General features: G+C 31.8%; 1 protein-coding gene across 1 annotated transcript; it reads left to right on the top strand.

Moving 5' to 3' along the window:
* The first annotated feature begins 387 nt into the window (after positions 1-387).
* On the top strand, positions 388-8503 carry LOC134275284 (receptor-type tyrosine-protein phosphatase kappa-like). The gene is made up of 12 exons (XM_062757560.1): positions 388-484; positions 1216-1344; positions 1757-1902; positions 2395-2530; positions 3031-3171; positions 3278-3371; positions 3469-3542; positions 5216-5350; positions 5558-5677; positions 5854-6008; positions 7853-7988; positions 8280-8503. The coding sequence occupies exons 1-12, from the start codon at positions 422-424 to the stop codon at positions 8349-8351; spliced, it is 1401 nt and encodes a 466-aa protein (XP_062613544.1). The 5' UTR covers positions 388-421; the 3' UTR covers positions 8352-8503.
* Positions 8504-24821: the final 16318 nt, after the last annotated feature.

Raw genomic sequence — 24821 nt, 5'->3', positions numbered from 1 at the left:
AATCTCCGCTCTATCGGCCATTATAATTATATATATATATATAAGGCAATTTAAATTCAATATGCATAAAAAATGCATGTTGTCGTATTTATTTCAGAATTTGGACCGAAAACTTGAATACATTGCAAGTCAAGGTCAGATAATAGTCAATCTTTATCATTTAAACGCTTAAGTTCTCAAGCAAATTGTCTACATTATTCAGGCATTTAGAAGACTAAAACTCGTGTTCAGAAATATTTAGAAATCAATGTCCCAATAAGATGTTCTAAAGGGGGAAATTTTTGGATTATTCAAACGACTGCATATTTATTTTAATGTATCTTATATAAATCAGGAAACCATTTCTGTATTTATTTATAACTTTGATTTGACTAATGTACATACAGGACCGAAAGAAAAGACTTTGATAGACCATTGGAGAATGATATGGCAAGAGAATATTGAATACATTGTCATGCTGACGAATCTTATTGAGGGACCAAAGGTTTGATTTTTTAAATTCCTTTTTTTTTATGAATGAATCAGAAACAAAATATACATGTATTATTATAACAGTAGCTTGCTCCGAAGGGTCGTATCACGTCGAATTGACAGGCGCTGATCATGGAATTAAATGAGACGCTTAGCTTCGAGTTTGATCTGATGATCCGCGCCTGTCAATTCGACGTGATACAACCCTTCGGATCAAGTTACTGTTATGATATTTAATTTATTATATACCATCTTATAACTAGTTAAATATATTGAAATTAACCTGTAGACATTAATTTAATAATATTAATCCATTAAACAAAGCATAATAACAAGGGACTTTTTAACGCGCAAGAAAAATAACGTTATATTTCTGCGTACAACGTCTTCAGTTTCTGAAAGTGGTGATATGGATTCAGAAAACCACCGTATGGTGATCCTGAAAGTCGGATAACGACGTCACGTGATCGCATAAAATCATCAGTAAAATTGAGCGATACACATTAGGTATATAATAAAATGAAGCATTCTGTTTATTCTTTCCCCGTATCAGTTATAAATTGCAGTCTGACATTTTTATAATTTATCAAAATTATGAAACAATTTGCAGAGTTGATTTATGTAAATATTTGTTTATTTCTATACGGTGTTTATTATCTATTTTTTTTCTTATCTTAATTATCATTTTTCATTTATTTTTTGAGCCATCGAAAATAGAAAATATCAAATTCAATTTGTTCACAGAAAAAATGTCATCGGTATTGGTCAAATGAAGACGAAGAATTAGAACTAGATCCATTCTCTGTTACCCTAATTGAGGAAAAGGTGTATGCATATTACGTAATCAGAATTCTGAATTTAAAGAAAAGGGAAGTAAGTACATGTTTTATATGTGGTGCTATATACTTGTACTCTTACATTTTTTTTAAATTAAACTGTTTCCTTCATTTCTTCTTTATTGTATTTGTACTAATTAATTACACCTGCCCAATTTAATTTTAATAAATTATATTTATATAATTATTATATTAAGTAGAAAAACAGCTCTTTCCTTCAGATTTCAAAGTAAAAATAAAGTACACGTCTTATAGTAGATTCTTTTCTTTTTACACAAAATTTTATTCACAAATAAAAGTGAATGGGAGTGAGCAGCAGAAAAAGTCAATTTTATCCCGACTCCCTATTTTATATTATACTAGTTTGTTTAATATGATATCAAAGAGGACAAGGATATTTTTAGACAAGGTAAGTGTTTGACAACATACTTTTCTTATGTACTCACTAGGTAACTGGGTCAAGGAGGGTCTTGCAGTTTCATTATACTAGATGGCCAGATCATGGTACTCCTAATCCACTAGATCTTGTCATTTTTCACAGACATTTTAGACACAAGGTGAACCCAACTCAGCGTCCGATTCTCGTGCATTGCAGGTAAAACAGAGAATATGAAAATAATTTTTAAAAAAGGGGGGGGTTAACTATGAGCACATTAAATATATGCCCGGTTGCAGGTGTTAAGCACTAATGAAACCAATTATAGAGAGAGAAAAAGAGGAACAATTTTTAATTGTGAAAGTCATCAATATAAAGAAAGTTCTTCAGCAGATTTTCCGTCTTTGGAAATGTTTCCTTACTTATCACAGTTTAGATTTTATCATGTTCATACAAGATCATCGGTCCACATTTGCTCTTTCAATCTGATACTGACTTTTATTCAACTTTTAAAAAACAACTTTTCGAATTAGAGAGTTGATTTCTGATTCCACATTTCCTCATCTGCGTACTTTTACGCCTGTTTTTCCCTAAAAAAAGTTAGGAATAGTACATACATGAAAACATCATTCAATTTGCTTCTACTTGTTCATTGTTCTTTATCTGTTTTAAATATCTATTCTATAGTGTACCCATAACATAATATTTCAGTGCTGGAGTAGGAAGAACAGGTACCTTTATTGGCCTTGACGTTCTGTCAAGGTATGGGAAGGACAACGGCAAGGTCAATGTCATAGAGTATGTCAAGACCATGCGTAAAGACAGGATGACAATGATACAAAATGTAGTATGTTTTTTTTGTTGAAAATGGTCAGGATTATCATTGAAACCTCTCTCTCTTTATCTCTTTCTGGATGTGGTTTGTGTGTTCGTTTGTATGTGTCCTATTTTTGTAATTGTGTGTGTTTGTGGGGGGGGGGGGGGGGGGGGGGGGGGGGGGGGGGGGGGGGGGGGGGGGGGGGGGGGGGTGAGGTATGTATGTGTGTTTACCTGCAGAAATAAAACTTTTTTCTTCATAATGCAAGACATTTTGAATACTGAAGGCAGATATTTTTTCTTCCTTTGTTAGAAAATATTTTGTCCCGTTTTAAATCCGTCCAGTTACAGATTTTTTAAAAGAAATCATACTGTGGTTTTTGATTTGCCCCGTCTTAATTTAATTTGCCCCCCGGTGAGTAGGACGAATAGGGCAAACATTAAACGGGACGATTTTTGTTTCTGTTAACAATAAGTTGTATTTTCATTTGCAGTTCAAGCACAAAAATTTAAATGCTAATATATTTGTAGGAGCAATACATTTTCCTGCACCATGCGTTGTTTGAGTTCTTCAGGCGCCAAGGCAGAATAATAAAACGAGAAGGTTTTTTGAATGTCTGTTGTGGTAGTGCGAATCGAGAAACAATGAAGGAAATAACAAATGAATTCAATGTAAGCAACATTTATATTTATATGTAGAGTGAGTGAGTTCATATATCTGTCTTTTATTTTATAACAAAAAGACTGGTAAATTACGATTTTTTAACCGTTTTATTAGGAACTTTCCACACTAAAGCCAGTCTATGATTCGGAAGATTTTACGACTGGTATAAATCATCTTCATCTGAACAAAACTCAGTCAGTACTACCGGGTAAGCCACACTAATATGTGCGTAAAAAGAATTTGATAATTTATGAAACGGTTAATTTTAAAATAATAGTATAATTATAATCGATTTTTTTATGCAGTGGAGCAGTATTTGGTGTCTTTGAGTTCACACGTTTCGGGGAGAGATGCTTACTATAATGCAGTAACTGTTTCGGTATATTTACACTTATTCTCTATTTTTTTTTTCTTAAATCAACCATAATTTTATTTAGAAAGATTTCAAACCAACTTGATTTAATGGTGAACGAAATACCTGTGGATTGTTTTAAACTCATTTTCTTAAAAACTACTTGAGAAAAAAGACTAATATTGAAATCAATGAATGTTCCCTATAAGAAAAATAAAATGTTTTTGCATCTTTTCGTCATATTTTGTGGAAATATATCAGAGAATCCTATTTACAAGTACTTGGGGAGCTTACATTTTAGAACGTGTTTACGCTAACTAAATGCAATAAAAAAGCATGTAATAGCCTTTTATTAAATGTAGTGTAACCTGTGTTCCATAAATAGTAGAATGCTTATATTTGAAAATATATAGTTACATGTATAAGGAGTCTCCATTCTTTCTATACTATAAAGGTTAAGGGCATATCAAGAGGTCAAAGGTCAAATATTGTGACATAATCTACTAAATATCTGAAGTTTTTTTTTTTGGCCATGACATACAATTTTTTCAATTGCCTAAATTTCTGAAACCACTGGTTCAATTTCTCTTTTTTTAAACATTTTATTCTGTAATAATTTTATTTTTTTGTAAATTTTTTTGTTGTTAAAAATTGACTCCCATCAAGCCACAAACCCTGTTTTCACTTAGATCCGACGGTAATTTAGTGTTTCGGCGGTGTGATAACAGGCCAAACAATAAATAAATATTATAATTAACTAATTATAATCACATATTTATTTTACAACAAGTGTAGGACATTTTCATGTAAATTCAATTTGTCAATTCTGACGCTATTTATGTTCTTTTTTCATGTAATTGTTTACTCATATATTATATTAGTATCAATATAACTTACTGAGTTTAAGTAACAAAAAGGTTATCTTTTTTAAACAGTATTAAACGATTTGCAATAGATCATTTGGTAATTTTAAGCATGTTGAATGCTATATTTCACAATCTTCTAACAGGGGTCAAACTATGTGGGCAAGAATATTTTGGTTGAATTTCTTTCATAGTTTTATATAAAGAGAGATTTTGTATCCTAGAACAAAATATCAAAGTTTCAGAAAAATTTAATTTTAAGAAAACGTTGGCGTATCTATCGGGTCCTACCTTATAATATTTGTATTTCTAAATGCTTGAGACTCTATGTGAAAATGACACTATATTTTATTTGAGAAATAAAGTATCATTTTTTAGTTGTAGCTTATAAATGGAAGCATAAAAGTCTTAGTGACATGTTCAAATTCTAAGTACCAAAGCGTCACAGTAGACCTGAAAATGCACTTACCAAACTCAATGAAATTTGATCTAAATTCTTTATGATATATATTATTACTAATTTATTTTTACGACGACATTTTAACAAATAATTGCGTTTTTGAGATTAAAACTCAAGAAATTATCTTGCTTTTTTTACCCTAATTGCATAATTTGAACGTGTTGTCGAAACAAATTTATTACCTTGATGTTATTTTCATAAAGCTTCGATCTTTTCAACTAAACAATAAAATGATGAATGCGTAGTTATAAGGATACTCATTCTTTAAGACTTTAGGGGGAGGGGGGAATAACATTTTCTTTTGCTACAATGTCATCCTTTCGATTTACTACATGTATAGAACAGCTAATACTACTTTTTTTTCAAAATACATGCAGTCTTTCACCCAAGCAGAGGAGTTCATTTCTGCACAACTTCCGGTAACTGGTGCTGCCATTGATTTGGTTCGCCTGCTAGTTGATCAAGAGTCTAATTTCCTTATTTCTTTAAACCCTTTAGCAAACATCGATGAGGTAAGTAGTATTGTATCTCTGAAAATCTTTTGTATATAATATTCGAGAAATGCGTGTATTTGTATTTACATATATTTTAGAAATAATTTATACGCCAAGTGACATGTAAAGGATACTCAATTTCAATATAGATCAAATGTATCGTTTGCATGGTTTGAATATATACCCAAGTTAACTGAAAATTATTTTGCATTGTTTCCTGCACAGATGAAAAAATGGGTTGATGAAAATGTAAAGCAAATCCTGCTGGAACCATACGAAATTAACAAAAGCGCTCAGTCAACGTTAAATGGGATAAGAAAGACAACTCTTAACATCGAAGTAAAGGTATTGAATAGACTACTTTTAAACACTGGCAATTTATTGTAATTGATCATACTTGTACTTCAAACTCACGTACGAATGTTAAATAATACAATCATTTATGTTTACATTATTTTTTATCTAGCTTTATACATGTATATTTAAATAAATTTCACTGAAAAAAATTTTTGTCTTCAAAGGAAAAATTATCCCATGAAGTACATATATTTGAATGCCTTGATTGGAGCCCGGATAACGTACTTCCTGCTGATACATCCTCGTTGATTAATTTAATCAAGCAGTTTAGTTCTGACCGCAAATCGGAACCAGATGGACCGGTGACAGTTATTTCGAAGTACGTATATGATTCAATATAATGATAACTAACAAACATTTTGCTTGGTGCGGCATTTCAAATTGGTGACGTGTCAATCTGAAGGCACGAACGTCTGTTTTTGCTTTTAAAGCTCACCTGAGCTGAAGTCGTGAGCTTTTCTGATCAAAATCTGTCTGTTGTCTGTTCGTCGTTGTCGTCGTCGTCGTCGTAGTCGTCGTCGTCGTTGGCGTCGGTAGCGTTGTTGTAAACTTTTTACATTTCCATCCTCTTCTCAAGAACCATTGGACCAATTTCAACCAAACTTGCTCCAAAGTATCCTTGGTTTAAGGGAATTTAAATTTGTTCAAATGAAGGGCAACGCCGTTTTCCAAGGGGAGATAATTATGAATTAGAGAAAAATCAATGGCATTTTTTAAAAAATCTTCTTAGGAACCACTGGGCCAGGAAAGATGAAACTCATGTGAAATCACCCCCAGGTAAATATGTAGTGTAGATTCAAGTTTGTTCAAATCATTACCCCCTGTGGTAGGGTGGGGCCACAATGGCCGATCAAAGTTTTAAATGAGAATATATACGAAAAATCTGTAAAATCTTCTCAAGAACAATAGGGACAGAAAAGATGAAACTCATGTTGAATCATCCTTGGATACTGATCATTCAAGTTTGTTCAAATCAATACCCCGGGGGTTGGGTGTGGCCACAATGACCGATCAAAGTTTTACCAAGGAATATATAGGAGAAATCTTTAAAATATTCTTCTCTAGAACAAATGAGACAGGAAAGATGAAACTCATGTTGAAATCTCAGGTAGTGTAGATTCAAGTTTGTTCAATCATGACCCCAGGGGGTAGGGTTGGATCACAATAGCTGATTAGATTATTATATAGGAATATATAGGGAAATCTTGAAAAGATTTCTTCTCAATTATGCAAAGCCATGTATAGTGATGTTAATAAGGAAGCATTCTCAGGTACTGTAGATTCTAGTTTGTTCAAATCACAACCCCAAGGGATAAGGTGGGGCTACAATGGGGGTCCAAGTTTTACATTAAAATATATTTTTTTAAAAATCTTTTTGTATAGAATAGCAATGCCATGGTTAGTGATATCCATTTGGAAGTATCCTCAGAGAGTATGGAATTAAATTTGTTCAAATCATAAATTCCAAGGGTAAAGAAGGGTCTCAATGGCAAATCAAAGTTTTACATAGGAAAATATGGGGGAAAATCCCCATAACAGAAAAAGCTATGTCTAGTCATATTGACATGTAAGCATCCTCATGCATTGAATACATGTATTTAAATTTGTTCAAATCATGAGTACCCTTTGGTGTAGGGAGGGAAGCAATGGAGAGTCTAATTCAATTTATTACAAAGTGATATATCCACACAAAATGTTGAATAAAATAATTTTTTTCTCAAGAAGTTATATGCAGTATTGATGTGGAGACATTCTCAAGTAGTATTAGAATATTCAAGCCCCCTCCCTACCCATATCCCAATCTCAGTAACTTTTCAGTTTTGATCTGATTAATGTGCTCAGGTGATTGATGGTGCCCCTCGGCCTCTTGTTTCTATATAAAATATCACAGGGTGAAAAACAATAATTTACAATTAGTGGTACAAAGTTCTTTCATATTGAGTTCAATTTATATTGTGTCTAATTTGACAAAAATAAAAAAAGATACTTTATTATTTCTTTTAAAAAATTAACGACGTTAACAAATACTTCTTTAGATTAAAACAATGTGATTTTTCTCTTATCAAATAATGAACCATAATTTTTATCTATTTCAGAAAGAATAACACTCGTATCTTTATATTGTATGTCCATGATACCTGATTTTATGACTTCTCACTACAGGGACGGAGCTACCTGCTGTGGAGTATTTATTGCTGTGTATAACGCAATAGAACAGCTACAACAAGATGATGAGATAGATCTCTGTTCCATTGTACAACAGATACAATGCCGTAGACCGGAAATGATTGCCACCAAGGTATAGACTTATGTTTCCATTTTTTGAAAAAAATATTTCCATTTGAGGATTTAATTATATTTCAATAAAGACAAGAACTTAAAATAGCTTAATCGGTTAGTTTTGTTTTCAAAAGGATTCAGGTATAAAATGAACAACATATTTTGGTACATACTGTATGGAATGAAATACATTTTAATCATTATATTAAATTGTATAAACATCTGTTTGAATAACGATATAACAAGATATTGCTAAGGATAATATACTCCAATTTACATTACAATGCCGTTGTTTTGTCTTTATTTTCAGGCGGAGTATGAGTTTTGTTCAAGAGCTGTTTGTGATTTTCTGAATATGAACAATGTTTATGCCAATACTTAACTACCTCACACAAGACGTTGCTTCTGATTTGTTCAATAGGAACTAAAATAAGTTGCATGGAAGTGAAAAGATATATAAATATTTCAATGAAGAAACTGGCAGCATCTAAAATGTAAACATTCTTTCTGCTAGGATATTTTGTACAACCAAAAGTTCAATAAGGATTTAATTTTTTTTTCTTCATTGTATTATCACAGATCCTGCTTAACTTTCGTTTTTTTAGCTCACCTGAGCCAAAGTGAGCTAAAAAAGTGAGCTTTTCTGATCGAAAGTGAGCTTTTCTGATCGAAATTTGTCCGTTGTTTGTCGTTGTCGTCGTCGTCGTCGTTGTCGTTGTAAACTTTTCACATTTTCACCTTCTTCTCAAGAACCACTGGGCCAATTTCAACCAAACTACACAGTATCCTTGGGAAAAGGGGATTCAAGTTTGTTCAAATGAAAAGCCACGCCCTTTTCCAAGGGGAGATAATTATGAATTAGAGAAAAATTAATGGCATTTTTAAAAAATCTTCTTATCAAGAACCACTAGGCCAGAAAAGATGAAAGTCATGTGGAATCATCCTCAGGTAGTGTAGATACAAGTTTGTTCAAATCATGGCCCCTGGGGGTAGGGTGGGGCCAAAATGGCCGATCAAAGTTTTACATAGGAATATATAGGGAAAAAAATTAAAAATAATCAACTCAAAAAACTAGGCCAGGAAAGGTGAAAGTCATGTGGAATCATCCTCTGGTAGTTTAGATTCAAGTTTGTTCAAATCATGACCCCCGGGGTAGGGTGGGGCTAAAATGGCCGATCAAAGTTTTACATAGGAATATATAGGAAAAATCTTTAAAAATCTTCTTCTCGAGAACCACTGGGCCAGGAAAGATGAAACTCATGTGGAATCATCCTCAGGTAGTGTAGATTCAAATTTGTTCAAATCATGACCCCCGAGGATTAGGATGGGGCCAAAATGGCCGATCAAAGTTTTAAAAAAGAAATATATAGGAAAAATCTTCTTCTTAAGAACCATTGAGACAGGAAAGACGAAACTCCTGTAGAATCATCCCTGGGTAGTGCAGATTCAAGTTTGTTCAAATCATGACCCCTACGGGTAGGGTGGGGCCAAATGGCCGATAAAAGTTTTACATAGGAATATATAGGGATTAGAGAAACCTTTAAAAATCTTCTTTTCAAGTACTTCAAAGCCATGCCTCGTGATATTCATAGGGAATCATCCTCAGGTAGTATAAATACTATTTTGTTCAAATCAGGACCCCCTTGGGGGTTAAAATTCAAGCCCCCCCCCTCAGTAAACTTTCAGTTCTGATCTGATATGTGCTTTTTCCTAGCCAATTGCTCAGGTGAGCGATGGGCCCCTGGGCCTCTTGTTTTATATGAAGCTATGTAATTGGTTGCATTGACTTTTATTTTTCTAACTTTGTTTTTTTTAATTTTCACACAATTACCTTCTTGTCCATGTCCATCGTCAAAGGTCTGCCCATTGCTCATGCCAATCTATTATTTTGTTGTTTTTTTTTTTATCCCGAGTCAAAATTATTCTTGCACAAATTATTTGTGTGGTACATATGAATTTCAATAGATTACTTATTTATTTTCTCAGGATTTTCAGACATAAAAATCTTTTTTTTTTAATTTACAAAAAGTAACATGATTAATTATGTATCCAATTTATTATACTGTAGATTTTATTACCGTGCATGTATATCGCGGAATATTTGTATGAGTTTGCTGTTTAAATGCACGAGCTTGCGAGAAATATTTTTTTCAGCCAACATTTGCCAACATTCACTGATATAAGTTCAATAATTCATTTTATCTTCTGCAAGAACATATCCAATCAATTCATTTAAATTCTTAATTCGGAATGTTCGTGAAAATTCATATTCGTCACGAAAACTCTACGTTTAATGGAACGCCAAGATATTTAATGCTAATGCTATTTTTTTTTTAAATTTCTATTCAAAAGATTTCCAAAGCTCCAAATGTTGAAGTATCATTAAAATACAAATAATTTGTATTGAAAATAAAAAAATATATATATATATTTCAATCTTATCAAGAATGAAAAACTGCAAAAATCAAACATTTTCGCTTCATTCATTATAAAAATTAAAGAAGAAAGAATGAAGTTTAAGAGACTTCGATTAGCGAGATGGTCATCTTCTTTTACATCAGTGGTCCTCTTATATGCATGAGCTCATACATCTTTACGTTGCGTTAGTTATTTTTCAGCTTGTTCATCCCCATGTTGTTAGAGTTGTTTAAGACTTTCCTACAAATGATCACACTCGACTGGCCTCCATGTTTTTTTCACTTTTTTTCAAGTGAATGTATGTACGGAAATGAATTAAAACTTCTCTGTATATTAATAATTTTACCTCAACAGCTATATGTAATGGCTAATTTGCATAATCAGTCCTCTTATCACTGAGCTATCAAATCTGATAAAATACAGTGTTTTTTAGCACTTTTGATTCCGTTAAAAAACGACAAGGAAACGAGTCATACATGTGTAACATTATACTTTGATGGCTCCCACGCGTTCGGGTTGGTTTCTTTTAGCAACTGGAGTAATTTATGCATCAGGTAGGTTTCAGAATATAATTTAATGATAAAGAGTATCTTCTTGTTTCATATAATATACGCATACCAGTATTTATTTAGGATTATTTTATATTTCTAAAAATTGATTGGTCTTTCTTTAATATATAGATGTTAATAACTAAAATTTTCTATTCAAAATTATAATTTTAATTTTAGCTCACATTACCAATCTCCTAAGTATAATTAATTTAGATGCATTTGTATGTTAGCTGTTACTTTAAGAGTTTTCAAAGATTTTCGATCGATGACTGACAATTAACTTATTTTCCTAGGGGTTTAATTTTCGTTCTTATCGAGGCATGGAGAAACCACAGAATTTATTTTTGCCAGATCACTACCAAACATTCTTCAACCGCTAAGTCAAATCCCCGCAAATCAATATTTTTTTCCTCAAACCTGTAAACTTCCCTTACAAGATTTTTTTCATTTTACTAATTGTCGATTTATGATTTCAAGTTAACCTATTTTTAAAACTCAGTGTGTACTAGCAAAGATATATTACTTAAATGAGGAAAAATGTAAGACTTATTCATTAAAAACTCATACTCAAGCATGACCTGATACAGATAAAATGCTAGAAATTGCTTTATGTAGCCTCTAAACATAGTCTTAATTTTCGTAATTAAAAAAACCTTCAAAACCAAAAGATTTATGTTTATATCATTGTATGATTTATTTTATTATCGTATAATAATAAAAGTTTTGTTTTGCGAAACTAAATCTGAAACAGTCTTAATCATAATAAAATATATATTTGGATTTGCATACGTTTTGCAGTCATCCAAAATAAGGCCAAAAATAAATGTTTGATTTCAAAATGTCGGTTAATACAGTGTATTTTCCTATATATAATCTATGAACAGAAACACATTTACTTAAGCCAAGCGTAACTGGTTATCCTCGAACCTATTTTGAAGATAAATTAAGTAAAGATAGAAATGTAATTAAAATTCTCAAGGTCGGTATCTGAAAAAATTTTTCCTTGTTTGAACAGTCGCTGACTTTTAATTTTTTTTTGTGCGAACGAATAAGGCAACAGTCCCTTGTTATGGAAAACCGTTCAAACAAACAACTTAAGATTAAAGAAAATGCATACCCTTCACATGACAAAAAATATGTACATGGGTAAACACTTACTGAAATGTTATACTGCCCTTGCACTCATTAGAATATGTTTAAAAAGTTACATGTCCTAAATTATCATAAATAATAGTTGATTGGTTTATTTAAAACTAAACGAGACCTAAGTAAACTAATATTATGTTTGCTAGGCATGGATTGGGCAAATTATTAACAAAACTGTTGCAAGGAAGTAGATCAAGCTTGTTTGAGGCAAATGCAGGTCTATTAAGCGGCTCAACCAACCGTTTTAATTTCTTGCGGTAAAAATTAAATACGTGCATAACAATTGAACAGAAAATGTTTAGTAAACGTTCTGTTACGTTGTCTTTTATTTTAAATAAGCAGGAAACAGGTGCACTAAGACCTTTAAGCTCTTAAGAAAACAATTACAATATTTAAGTAAATAATGAATCTTTACTAGGCTATTCAGTTAATTGAAAGCTTAAATATTTTCTGAAAGGGGGCTAAAGGGCATAACGATGCAAATTAGTGACTAATTCAGACCTGTCAGTGACAATTTGATCAAATTACTAAGATTGATAATGTGTTGATTTAAATTAGTACGGGAGAAATTTCAATTACATTTTTTTATATTTCAAATCTACTATAAAACTCATTCTGAATGATAGGGAAAGATGAAATGTCACCAAGTGTTCCTCTCTTTGTAACTGAAGTAATTTAAGATTGGAATTTATTTTCTAAATATCATTTTATGCCAAAGATATGTGTGTTTTATACAAAAATTTTCAAAGCAGGTTTCATATTTAAAAATATATAGAAATATGAAAGAATATAGAACAAGATGTGTTTGTGAAACACTATGCGCCCCGCGTCAACAAAGTTTGAAAAAGATATTTTTAGTATATAGGTCACAGACAAGGTCACAAGGTTATTGACCTTGGTGTTGTTTGAAAGAACTTTATTAGTGGAGTATGCATACTAAATATGAAGTCCCTATCTCCTATGGTTCAAAAGTTATGGCAAAAAGTTAAAAAAGCTATTTTTAGCATATAGGTAACAGTAAAGGTCACAAGGTCATTGACCTTGATGTCATTTGAAAGAAGTTTATTCGTGGAGTATGCATAATAAATATGAAATCTCTATCTTATATGGTTCACAAGTTATGACAAACAGTTGAAAAAAGCTATTTTTAGCATATAGGTCACACTCAAGGTCACAAGGTCATTGACCTTGATGTCATTTGAAAGAACTTTTTTAGTGGAGTATGCATACCAAATATGAAGTCTCTATCTTTTATGGTTCAAAAGTTGGTTAAAGTTGACAGCAGACAGACAGACAAACAGATAAACAGACAAACAGACAAATATACATGACAAAAACAATATACACATAACAATTAAAAAACATACATAAAAATGAGGTCTTCCTTTTGAGAATTAACAAGATGTGTTTGTGAAACACTATGCGCCCGGCGGCAACACAGTTCGAAAAAGCTATTTTTTTTAGAAAATGCATGTAGGCCACAGCCAAGTTCACAAAGTCATTCACCTTGCTGACATTTAAAAGAACTAATTAGTGGAGTATGCACATCAAATATATAGTCTCGATTTTTTACGGTTTAAATTTTATGGCGAAAGTTTGAAAAAGTTATTTTTAGCATATAGGTCACAGTAAAGGTCACAAGGTAATTGAATTTGGTAACATTTGAAAGAATTTAATTAGTGAGTAAGCACACCAAAGATGTAGATCTATCGATCCGGGCGAATAAAGAAACCAAAATTTCTTTTATTTGTTTAAAAAATTCATTAACTATTTTTCAAGTCGAAACTGCAGGAAATGAATACCCTAAGTCGTTATTTTATCTTGGTGATGGACATATGACAAAGGATCATATTCAATAAAATGGTGATGCATAAGGCAATTTTATATACAAAATGAACCTTTCTCTTTTAACATAATGTTAACTCATGATAAAACAAGATGTTTTTTGTGAAACACTATGCGCCCGAAGGCACCAAATTCGACAAAAGGCTATTTTTATCTTATAGGTCACAGTCAAGGTCACAAGGTCATTGACATTGGTGTCATTTGATAGATTTTGATTAATGGAGTAGGCATGCCAAATATAAAGTCTCTATCTCTGATGATTCAAAAGTCATGGCAAAAATCTATTTTAAGCATATAGGTTACAGTCAAGGGCACAAAATCATTGATCTTGATGTCATTTGAAAGAGCTTATATAGTGGAGTACGCATCCTAAATATGAGGTCTATATCTTTCATGGTTCAAAAGTTTTGGCGAAGGTTAAAGTTTGCAAACAAAAAAGCTATTTCTAGCATAAAGGTCACAGACTAAAATGTCACTGAGAAGTGACGGAAAGACCGATGAAAGACGGCAGAAAAGTCACTGAAAGTCGACGGAAAGGTGACTGAAAGTTTACGGAAACGTGTCCGCTGGATAGTGACTTTAAAGTACCTGAAATTTGACTGAAAAGCAACTGAAATGTCACTGAAAGGTATGTGCCATTCAGTTTTAACTTAAAGGTCTTGCTTCTTCTGGTGCGAATGGCTTCATTTTTAAATACTGTAAATCACTTTTTATTCGCGAGAACTTTATTTACGCGTAATTACGCGAGACAGTTTGCTCGCGAAAATTTAATTCTTGTGTATATTAGTAATACTTAAAATTGTGTAGAGCAATAACTACAATTCGTGAAAATTTTGTCTCGCTTATTAAGTGTCAATGATTATCTCGCAAAAATAAGGTGTCGCGAAAATTAAGTGATTTACAGTAGTTAACATCTATAGTTATATTATACTCAAATAAAATTTAATTTGAATACTGAAAGAAATATTTTCGTGCATAAATTATTTGCTGACTGTTGGCATTAAAAAAATTAAAGTTTTTTACTTTGTTCTCTCATATTACAGACATTTTAGGCAATCCATTAATGAAAGACAGTTCTCGAAAAAAATAAAACATGTACGTGTATGCATCAGAACTCACCGATTGATGCAGAAAGAGCTCTACACTTGAAAGAAGAAGACAATGCAAGATATCAAAAAACTTGGACGATTTAGTTAACCTTCTCATTATGATGCTCTGAATTATAAAAGAGACGTGGAATTTCATACAATTGAAACTGCTTTTATATGTAAAAAAGCCAATTTTTATCAAATTAGAACATTTGAAACAAAGATTGAGATGAGCATTCAATTTAGTCTCCTTAATCTTTTTTATTTCTAGATTTAAATCCCTATGTCATCATTGATATGGAAATTGTTATACGACAATTAATGCTTTTAGCTCTGAAAATATCCCTAATGATTTAGCATTTGTTTGCCATTACTCATGGTCCAAAAAATGAGGGTACGTTTTTGTAAATTTGATTTTGCTTTGCTTTCAATTTACATGTTAATGTTTGTTATTTTTATATTATTGTTCTATGAAATTATATATTCATCAAAGATAGGTGTACAATTACGATTTATTACATAAAACTATTTAGATTTTCGAAGATAATTCCACCTCTCCAAAAAATGCTGATATTTTTTTAAAATTATTAAAGGATTCAATATTGCAATGTCAGATAAAAATTATAAAATCAGTAAATGCTGATTTGCAAAGATTAAAAAAAAAACACAAGGTCATTTAATACATTCTGTAATATGCATTTTCTTCATAGTTTTAAACATAGATGTTCTACAATATTTGGACACAAAAGAACAATTTTTGTTTAATTGATAGAGCAGAAAGGTAACAGTTTAAAGCTTAGCTCCCGCACTACAACTCTCTAAAAGTAAAAATCTAATGTTTGTGATACTTGGCCGATATAAAAAAAAGTTATGGAAATAGTCGTTAGCATATTATTATCCTGAACTCAATGAAAAAGTTTAGTACAACTAACTTTTCGAACCTATTCACACTCACAAAAAACGGCCGACTCTTTATATTGACTAATCAAAGTAGATGTATTGGATGATTTGACACAAGCAGAAAAATTAACTAACAAATTCTTGAGATGTGAACATTTGAAAGCTCCCTCGCCCTTGGATTTTAGATTATCTTGTATGCTTAAAAAACACAGTAGTTTTTTTTTTTTAAAGAAATACGAACACTTCCCAAAATTTCAATATCAGAACTTCGTTATTGACATTTTTGCATCATTATCTTATTTTATCTTTGCCTATTCTTTTCAGATGGTTTAATAATATTCAACCCCCTGTACATCCCTACTAATGTGTTCGAAACCTTTTATTTTTCGATGTTCTGCAAATTATAAAACCCGATGAGTTCAGAGTAGCTCTGGCAGTGGCTCTGGCGAGAGTTAGAGAGACTTCAGCGAGATAGGGTAAATTATTCACGGAAATGTGGCTAGGAAGTGACTAGCACGTGGGGGCATGGTAAACAGAAAAGTTATGTTGCGTTTCAGTTTTCACCACCCTAGAATCAGCTTATAATGTCTGCAGAAATGTACTTCAATCAATCGGTCTCTTTTACATTCGTTCAAACTTAAATAAGTATTCTCTATGATACACATTTCTGCAATCATGAATTAAAATTTCTTTTTTGGACAAATTTTTTTGCAAGGGAACCGGGACTATATTTTTTGGCGTCAGATTAGCAAATGATGCACCAGCATGATTTTAACTGACCAATCAGCTGAATGAGTATTGCATTATGGGTTACTACAAATACTACAGGAATTTTACGCTTTAAAACAAAGAAAATCTTACGGTAAATGAAAAGCATTTTTAAAAATATTATTTTCATGTTCATAACGACAAACAATTTATTTGTTAAATAAACGGCGGAAGTCTAGGTTTCTGAAAGTCATACTGCAAAAGCGATTTGTGTCTGTATTAATCCTTTGTTGTACTATCGGTGAATACAATTGCCAAGTGAATTTCCTGGCCGAACACATGATCACGAGAACGTAAACAAAGTTTTGTCCATTTAAACAGGTCTGGACGATTTCTAAATAAGGAAGTCAAGAGCGATAACCGTGAACTGCTATAAATACACAGAGTAAACAAGGTGCTAGTCCTTCTGACCAATCAAATAACAGCATTTAAACAAACCCATGAAAAAATTAAAAAAAAAAAAAACACGTGGTTTTAAAGTTTTTTGCTCAAAAGATTTTTTTTAGAACAAACTCTTTGTAAAATTTATGCACATTTAAGAATGATATTATATTTATGACAATTCTACCGTGAACAAACACGACTCTAAAGCTTAGAATACGTTTTAGGTGTTATTAAAAATCTGTCACTAAAGGAGATAGGAATCCCAAAAGTTAATCTAACGTTAAAAATTTGATATAAATACGGAAATTTTACAGTTTTTTTAGCCTGACATAAACATCTTATTGAATGGATGATTGTCTTAATTTTTTTTTGAGTGTTTATTACAAAATCGTCCATATGCAGTTTCTCATATGCGAGGTAAGATATTGGGATAAGTCGCGTTCATGTATAATTATTCTCTTTCCTCCATGTTTTACGTCTTTCCTTATGGGTGCCGTAAGGCTGCATAGCTTAATAAACATTCGGCGCTCATGAAACCCGTGATATTTTTAAACTACCGTATGTGTAGTCCATACGATAAACACTTACAAGTGTCAAGTGGATCTATAGACATGGAATTCAAGCATCATCGATGAAAATCGGACGGCTAAGCAAAATTATATTCCAACATATAGTTTATTCTGGTAAATTTTATAATTGAACTTGATAAGAACTTGCTAGTGTGATTTATTCCTCCGTAAACAATTACATTGTATCATGCATTATTTTTTATTTCGTTATCGAGATAAAAATGTTAATGTTGTTCACGGTAAATATGTGGGGAATACCGTATTCCTCAAAAGTGTTTATCTTACATCTAAAGGTTTTCTGTTAAAAAATTTGTTTGAGGAAAAAAACAAAAGCACGTGTTATCTCTTTGTTCTTTGAAAATATGTTTTGGGGTGTGTAAAAATGCTGCTGTCTGATTGGACAGAAAAATATTTACGTGTACTTGATGTATATTTATAGCAACTTTTAGTTATCGTTCTTGACTTCCATATTTAGAAATCGTCCAGACCTGTTAAATGCTGCTCGTTTTCCTTATCCTTGAACCGCTGATGTTCTCAATTAGACACAAACTACATTTTATTTAACTTTTTTTCCATTTAACAACAAGTTAAAAACGCTCGTAACATATTTTATAGTTTCTTATCTTTTGAATTTTGTTCGTAAGAACACTTTTTTTTATTTTGCAGTCCATTAACATGATCGTCGATTGACCTGAACTACGTGTTCGAAGTAAAATGTAAACATCTATTGGCATAAACGTTGCTATTCATTCAACGATCAGTTGCTCGTGTTAAGATCCTCAATGCGCATTTAGAACAATAGCCATATAAGGCAAACAAAGGTTTGTCAGTGTAGATGATAATGCACATTTTTTTTTACCAGCGAATCGGTCACTAGTGAGCTCTAATTTTCGCCGAAAAGTATAAGATATATTGTTTTTTAACACCCCCTCCTTTAGCCACCATTTGTCAGTTGAAAATCATGAAAGTCTTTCAGAAAGGTCTGGAAACATTTATTACAGGACATGTTTTCAAAAGAAACAGGCTATAACATTATCATGTTTACTGCCAATTTTATTTATAAAACCGGTTCTACCCTATAACCTTTTAATAGATCAACCTAAACCACGTGTCTTGAATTTAATTAAGAAATAAGGTATCATTTTTTGAGTGTTATTGGGATGTAAAACGGGTTGGTCACGTGATCAAATCCCATAAAGCCCGAAGGGCTTTATGGAAGATTTGATCATGTGCCAACCCGTTTTACATCCCAATAACACTCAAAAAATGATACCTTATTACTTATATTTACATTTGTGACTTATTCATACTTTAAACTTGCCTGATTGTGACTTTTAAAACATGTGAAATGCATTATTTTTCAAACCCAACGGCATGTACTTAATCCACTGACCGCGCGTCGACCCTTTATGACGTCACAGAGAAATTACGTCGAACGTTTATCCATACGAACATCTATGACCTCTTGACCCCGTACCTGTATTTATACAGTTATAAAAACGCTTGCTTTCAGTAGTGTTATTTAAAGGAAACATTTGCAAATGTAAATATATCACAATAACATTAGTAGGGGTGCTGTATTTAAGCTTATTTGTTGATGTTTTTATTTGTAAAAAAGAAAAATCGCCAAAATACTGAGTCTTATGACAAAGTGAAGTAATGACATAAGTATAACATTCCGTTAATTATGAAAACACGTCAATGTACGGAAATAAAGACTTCTCTGTATAATAAATATACCCCATCAGCATTTTAATTGGCTACTCTGCAGAGAAACGCCTTAAATTTTGTATATCCTTAACATTTTTAAACTCAGCTCAAACTCATTCGGTAATTTAAATCTTTGAAATACAGTTCTTTTTTGTTAAGATTTTAACAAAGACAGTGAGAATCATATATTATGTCTTATTCAAGTTCAATGGCTTCCCGAGGAATGGTTTTATTTATTTTAGGGATTGTAGCTGTCCACGGATCTGGTAGGTTTTCATTTTCATAAAAAAATATATATGTGTAGATATGATTTTCATACACACAAATTATCAAATATTTAACTAAGTTCTTTAAAAAATTGATTTCACGATGGGTTTTTACCTACTACTTTAATGTGTTTTAACCAACTTTTAATAATTTAATTTCACTTGTATCAAGCAATTTTATTGACTGAATCATTCAGAGGAACATATAATTTTTGGATAACATAACTTGCCTACGTCACAATGAGTTACGTCAAAAATATATTACTCCGCTTGACATTACTTTTAAGATAATGCTCAATTTGAAGTCTTTTCCTGGAGGAAATATTGTCTCATTGTCTACACTTCGCGGTTTATAAAGCGTAAACTGCCCCAAGTTATGTTATATCGGATAACATAAGATGAAATAAGCTTCATTCCTTAAGAGCAATTCTCTGTAATCACCAAAGTAATTCTGAAAAGGTCTGGCACGCATAGTCTCAGATTTTCTTCAAACTTGGCATTTAGTATCTTCCTAGGGTAAAACTTATATGTATGGCATAATTTTTTTTCTGGACATCCTCCGTTACCATGGTAACCTGGATACAAAATTTCTGACATATAGGGCTAATTTGTGTATGGCAATTTTGCTAAAATCACACTTTTTACACTATCTGTGCTGAACCCATATTTAAGATTAGAACTCTGTTGCTAATTTCTTATAAAACTACAACATCAACACTTTCAATGGATATCTTTAATATGTTTCATAATTATTTGAAAATTTTGTAATACTTTGTCAAACAATGGCAAAATATCAACTTTTCGAAATTTGGTCAAAACTGAAAAATTACAACATTTTGGGAAGTAAAATAAAAAATTTGCAGAACTTTCACAATGTATCACCTATTTCATCTGAAGGTACTTGTCACAAATAATGAAAATATTCAAAAACATTCATGGGCAAATAAGAACAAATGTTGACTATAACTAAATGAAAAATCATAAAATTGGCATTTTGCCAAAAAACAGCTTTGATAAACATTTCATATAACAAGATATATTTTTTCTTTTTAAAATAAAAATTCAAGGAATTTAAGCTTAAAATTTGTAAAATCAATGAGACACTGTCAGCTAAACCATAAAAAAAATATTTATTCATATCTATAGGCAAGAATATGATCATAAGTATACCCCCCCCCCCATTTCTAGCACAATACAAAAATAATAGTCCTCTATTACTGATTACTGCAGTTAATAAGGCTGCATCATAACTTCTAAATTATATGCTTTTATAATATATGAACATGAAACAAAATCCAAAGCACAAAAAATTACATAGTTAGCTGCTACATATGATAGAACAAAAGGCTTCAAAGTATAACAATTAAGACAAGTACTGTTAGCTTGTGATTTTTTTTTTCAACCTTTATCAAAATTATCAGCTACAATGTATTTTAATTAGCAAACCATATCACATGAAATTTAAAGAAGCTCTAAACAATACATGTGTATCAAGAAGTGATCGGCAGACTTTCAATTAAGGAAAAAATATCATATAAAGGTATGTACATTGAGACTATTAGTTCATTTTCAACAAGTACATGTACCTGCATTATTTCTACAAGAAAAATGTTATGAATTTTTCATGAACAGAAAAACCTGTTGTTGACTATTGGGAAGATTAATGTGAATATTAATCAATTACTTATTCTTTGTCTAAGATTATGCTAGTAAAGATATTTTAATCTATTACTAATTGTGAAATAAATGGTAAGCAACCATTTTTTTTCTATCTGACTTCTAAGGGGAGATCACTCTTACTGTATTAAACGAGTCCTTCAAGTAGAGCTCATTAGTGAGCTGTTAAGAGTGTCCTTAAATAATGACCTTACTGAGTCACTTAAAAATATGGTTGAATCTTGAGGATTTCCAGTATGGAGACACACATCAATATTCTCATTTCCAATTTCATCTTCAGGAAAATCACTCTGACAAGCCAGCTACAGTGCTCCTCATTTGGGAAACTAGATTATTAGTAACAGACATCATGGTACTTTCTAAGGAAAAAAATTAATGCCATATCTCCAACTTTTAAAGCTTCACCGTTGTTTGGAGATTTTATGATATTCAGCTTTGCACTTTACTTTGAATTTCATGATGTTGCATCTCCACTCATATATTTAAGATGACTTTTTTCTACCTGCAGAAGTTAATACAATTTTCAATATCTTCAAATAAAGACAAATATCAAACTCAATTAAATACATAATTAAATTAAATACATGATTGTAAAAGCAAACCCTAAATCAAGAGGTGTTTTTCTAATGATCATTATGACAGTTGTACAAGTTAAACATGTTTTCTTTGATACATACATATATTATTATGATTTCAAAAATCATTTTGATCAATAAGAGAGAAATGAGCAGACTATATACTACATATAGTCCTGTGTTTTTCTAACAATTTAGATTTGATTTTTGAAACTGGTTACCTTGAAGAGAAATGCATCTATAAGCTGTCCCAAGTTCTGAAATTGTCTTTTCCAAAATTAACTTCAAGGTTTCATTTGAATTCCGTTATAGCCATGATTTACATGTGTATATGTTCTTGTTCCTTTTCAGCCTCTTTTGGTGAATCCTTTGAAAACAAAAAATGAATATAATTTAATTTTTGTTAAAAATCACTAAATTCAAAATAAAAATTAATTTTATAATAAAAATCAATCTATATATTAATTATTTTTTGTCAACATGATCAAAAGTCATATTATCCTTACAAAAATATGTACAGGTCAAGCACTATATAAAAGAGAGGTTAAGCAGATATGACCATGTACGTGTCCCTAGGGAAATCCCATATTTTTTATGCAATTTAAGTCATCAGTTTTGCATACCATGTAATTCTACAAGTTGTACACAATGTATAAACTCACAAGTACACATAGGTGAGAACTTGTAGCTTCTTAAACTCAAAATACAGAATATTTATTTTTCAGCTTGTGTTTGGTATGAATTTGAGTATTCATTACGTACATCCAATGTATCTTTTTTTATTTCAAGTCATAGATTTATTTGATACAAATGGATTGAAAAGTGTCATGCTGAAATGATGTTTTACACATACCGGTACACGTGCAGATTGTTAAACAGAACAAGATGTAAAATCACTGCTAGATTTACATGTAGAGGTAGAAATACACGGCAAAATGCTTAACCTCTCTATTGACAGAACTATTTACTTTTAGTTTTATATATAGGAGTACATGTGTATTATATAATATGGCTGTAATGTATAAGGATTTATTGTTATACACAAAAATTTCATCATAACATGATTTTTGTCCCCCGCTTTCGCGAAAGCAGGGGGACATTAATTCTCATGCGTCTGTCCGTCAGTCTGTCTAGCTGTCCGTCCGTCACAAAAACTTTAACCTTGCCCATAAATTTTGATTTAGTGGAGCTATAACTTTCATATTTCACAGGTGTATTCTTTGTGACAAGACCTTTCTTTGGGTACCACCAAATTTGACCTTTTGACCTTGACCTTGGAGTTTGACCCACTTTTACACAAAAATTCCAAACTTTTACTTTTGACATAACTTTTGAATAGTGGATACTAGGCCATTCATATTTCCTATATGTATTGTTTGTGGCAAGACCTTTCATTGAATAACAACAACCTTGACCTTTTGACCTTGGAGATTTACGTACTAATGAAAAAACTTTAACCTTGACCATAACTTTGAACGGTGAGGACTAGGTCTTTCGTACTTCACATATGTAATTCTTTTGAGAATACTTTTTTATTGGATACCAACAACTTTTACCCTTTGACTTTGACAATGGAGCTTTAACTACTTTTTTTTTAAAACTATAACTTTGGTCACAACTTTTGAACGGTAGATACTAGGACTTTTATTTCCTTAAAGATTTACGTACTTACGAAAAAAATTAACCTTGACCATAACTTTTGAACAGTAAAAGCTAGGGCTTTCATACTTCACATATGTAATCCTTGTGAGAAAACCTTTCATTGTATATCAACAACCTTGACCCTTTGATCTTGACCTTGAAGTTGACCTACTTTGAAAAAACTTTTCACTTTGGCCATAACTTTTTAGCGGTCAGGATTAGGGTTTTCATCCTTAAACAAAAATCAACTTCAATGTTACTTTCTAAATAAATGACATATGATAGTATATGTTCATATTACAGACAATATGTCATAAAAATAACATCTCACCCACAAAGATACTGAAAGCGGGGGACCACAATTCTTTGAATTTGCTTGTTCATCTTCAGATATTTTTATACACCTGTTTTTTTTTCTTTTCTGAAAGGGAAACTTTCATTTAATGTTAAGAAAATTACATTGATTGTATAATGTCTCTTAGTCTTCAGAATTTTTTAGTACAAATATGGAGAGACCCACCACTTGCCGTTGGAGAGATACAAATTTTGTCCTATACTTGTCACTCATGACCATTGAGCAGTAAGGGATTTTTTTGTTCAAGTGCATACTGGCTTATAACTGCCACACGGGACCTCAGTTTATATGATAGCATCCGAAGGGCTGGTCACCGTCTCCACGTCCCACAGTGGGATATGAACCTGCGATATAAGCATTTACTCCTTAATTTGCAATTCTAGAGCAGACGCTCTAAACACTGCACTGCGCAAGTGACTTAAATGGTGCTTTGAAAATATAGGCCTACAGCTATCTACCTAGCATAATCAATTGATTGTACTGGTCCTGGTTATATAAAGAAATTGTGTCTGACCTGATTCATGTCTTCATGGTCTGCCATCAACATGTATTTTTATGTAATTATGTATGTAAATGAACCGGGGAGAGTCAGGACAGAGGTCCCTTCAGGTGTCACAATTTTCATAGCAGAGGAATCTCGGGTTACATGCATGCAAGCCAATAAAATAGAGAAAAAAGTATACATACTTAGCATTTGTAATATTTATAATTACCTCTTGTCTTCCTATGTGTTATATCTTGGCTTTTTTCCTTCTTCCACACTGCCAATCCTCATCCCGGACCCGTTTTGATAAGTTTTCTCACCAAATTATTTGTTTACCACTACAAGTGGCTACATATTGTACCTCCAAACGCTAGAGAGTAATCCAAGGGAAGTAATTGGGAAGCAAAAAATGCTTCAAAATGCAGAAAAAATGGATATTCACCTTTGAATTTCTCTTACACTTATCATTTGCCCA

This window comes from Saccostrea cucullata, unplaced genomic scaffold, assembly GCF_032062105.1.
Source record: "Saccostrea cucullata isolate Sc308-1 unplaced genomic scaffold, CSIRO_AGI_Scuc_v1 ctg754, whole genome shotgun sequence".
Classification (NCBI taxonomy): Eukaryota; Metazoa; Mollusca; class Bivalvia; order Ostreida; family Ostreidae; genus Saccostrea; species Saccostrea cuccullata.
The sequence above is the reverse complement of the archived record's forward strand: the minus strand, read 5'-3'. Positions and strand labels throughout refer to the sequence as shown.

Bases quoted from the DNA above. Each gene is read 5' to 3' on its own strand.
- LOC134275284 (XM_062757560.1), top strand. From the start codon at position 422: ATGATATGGCAAGAGAATATTGAATACATTGTCATGCTGACGAATCTT. The intron at 1,345-1,756 runs GTAAGTACATGT...TGTACTCACTAG, and splicing joins TGAATTTAAAGAAAAGGGAA to GTAACTGGGTCAAGGAGGGT. The intron at 1,903-2,394 runs GTAAAACAGAGA...ATAATATTTCAG, and splicing joins CCGATTCTCGTGCATTGCAG to TGCTGGAGTAGGAAGAACAG.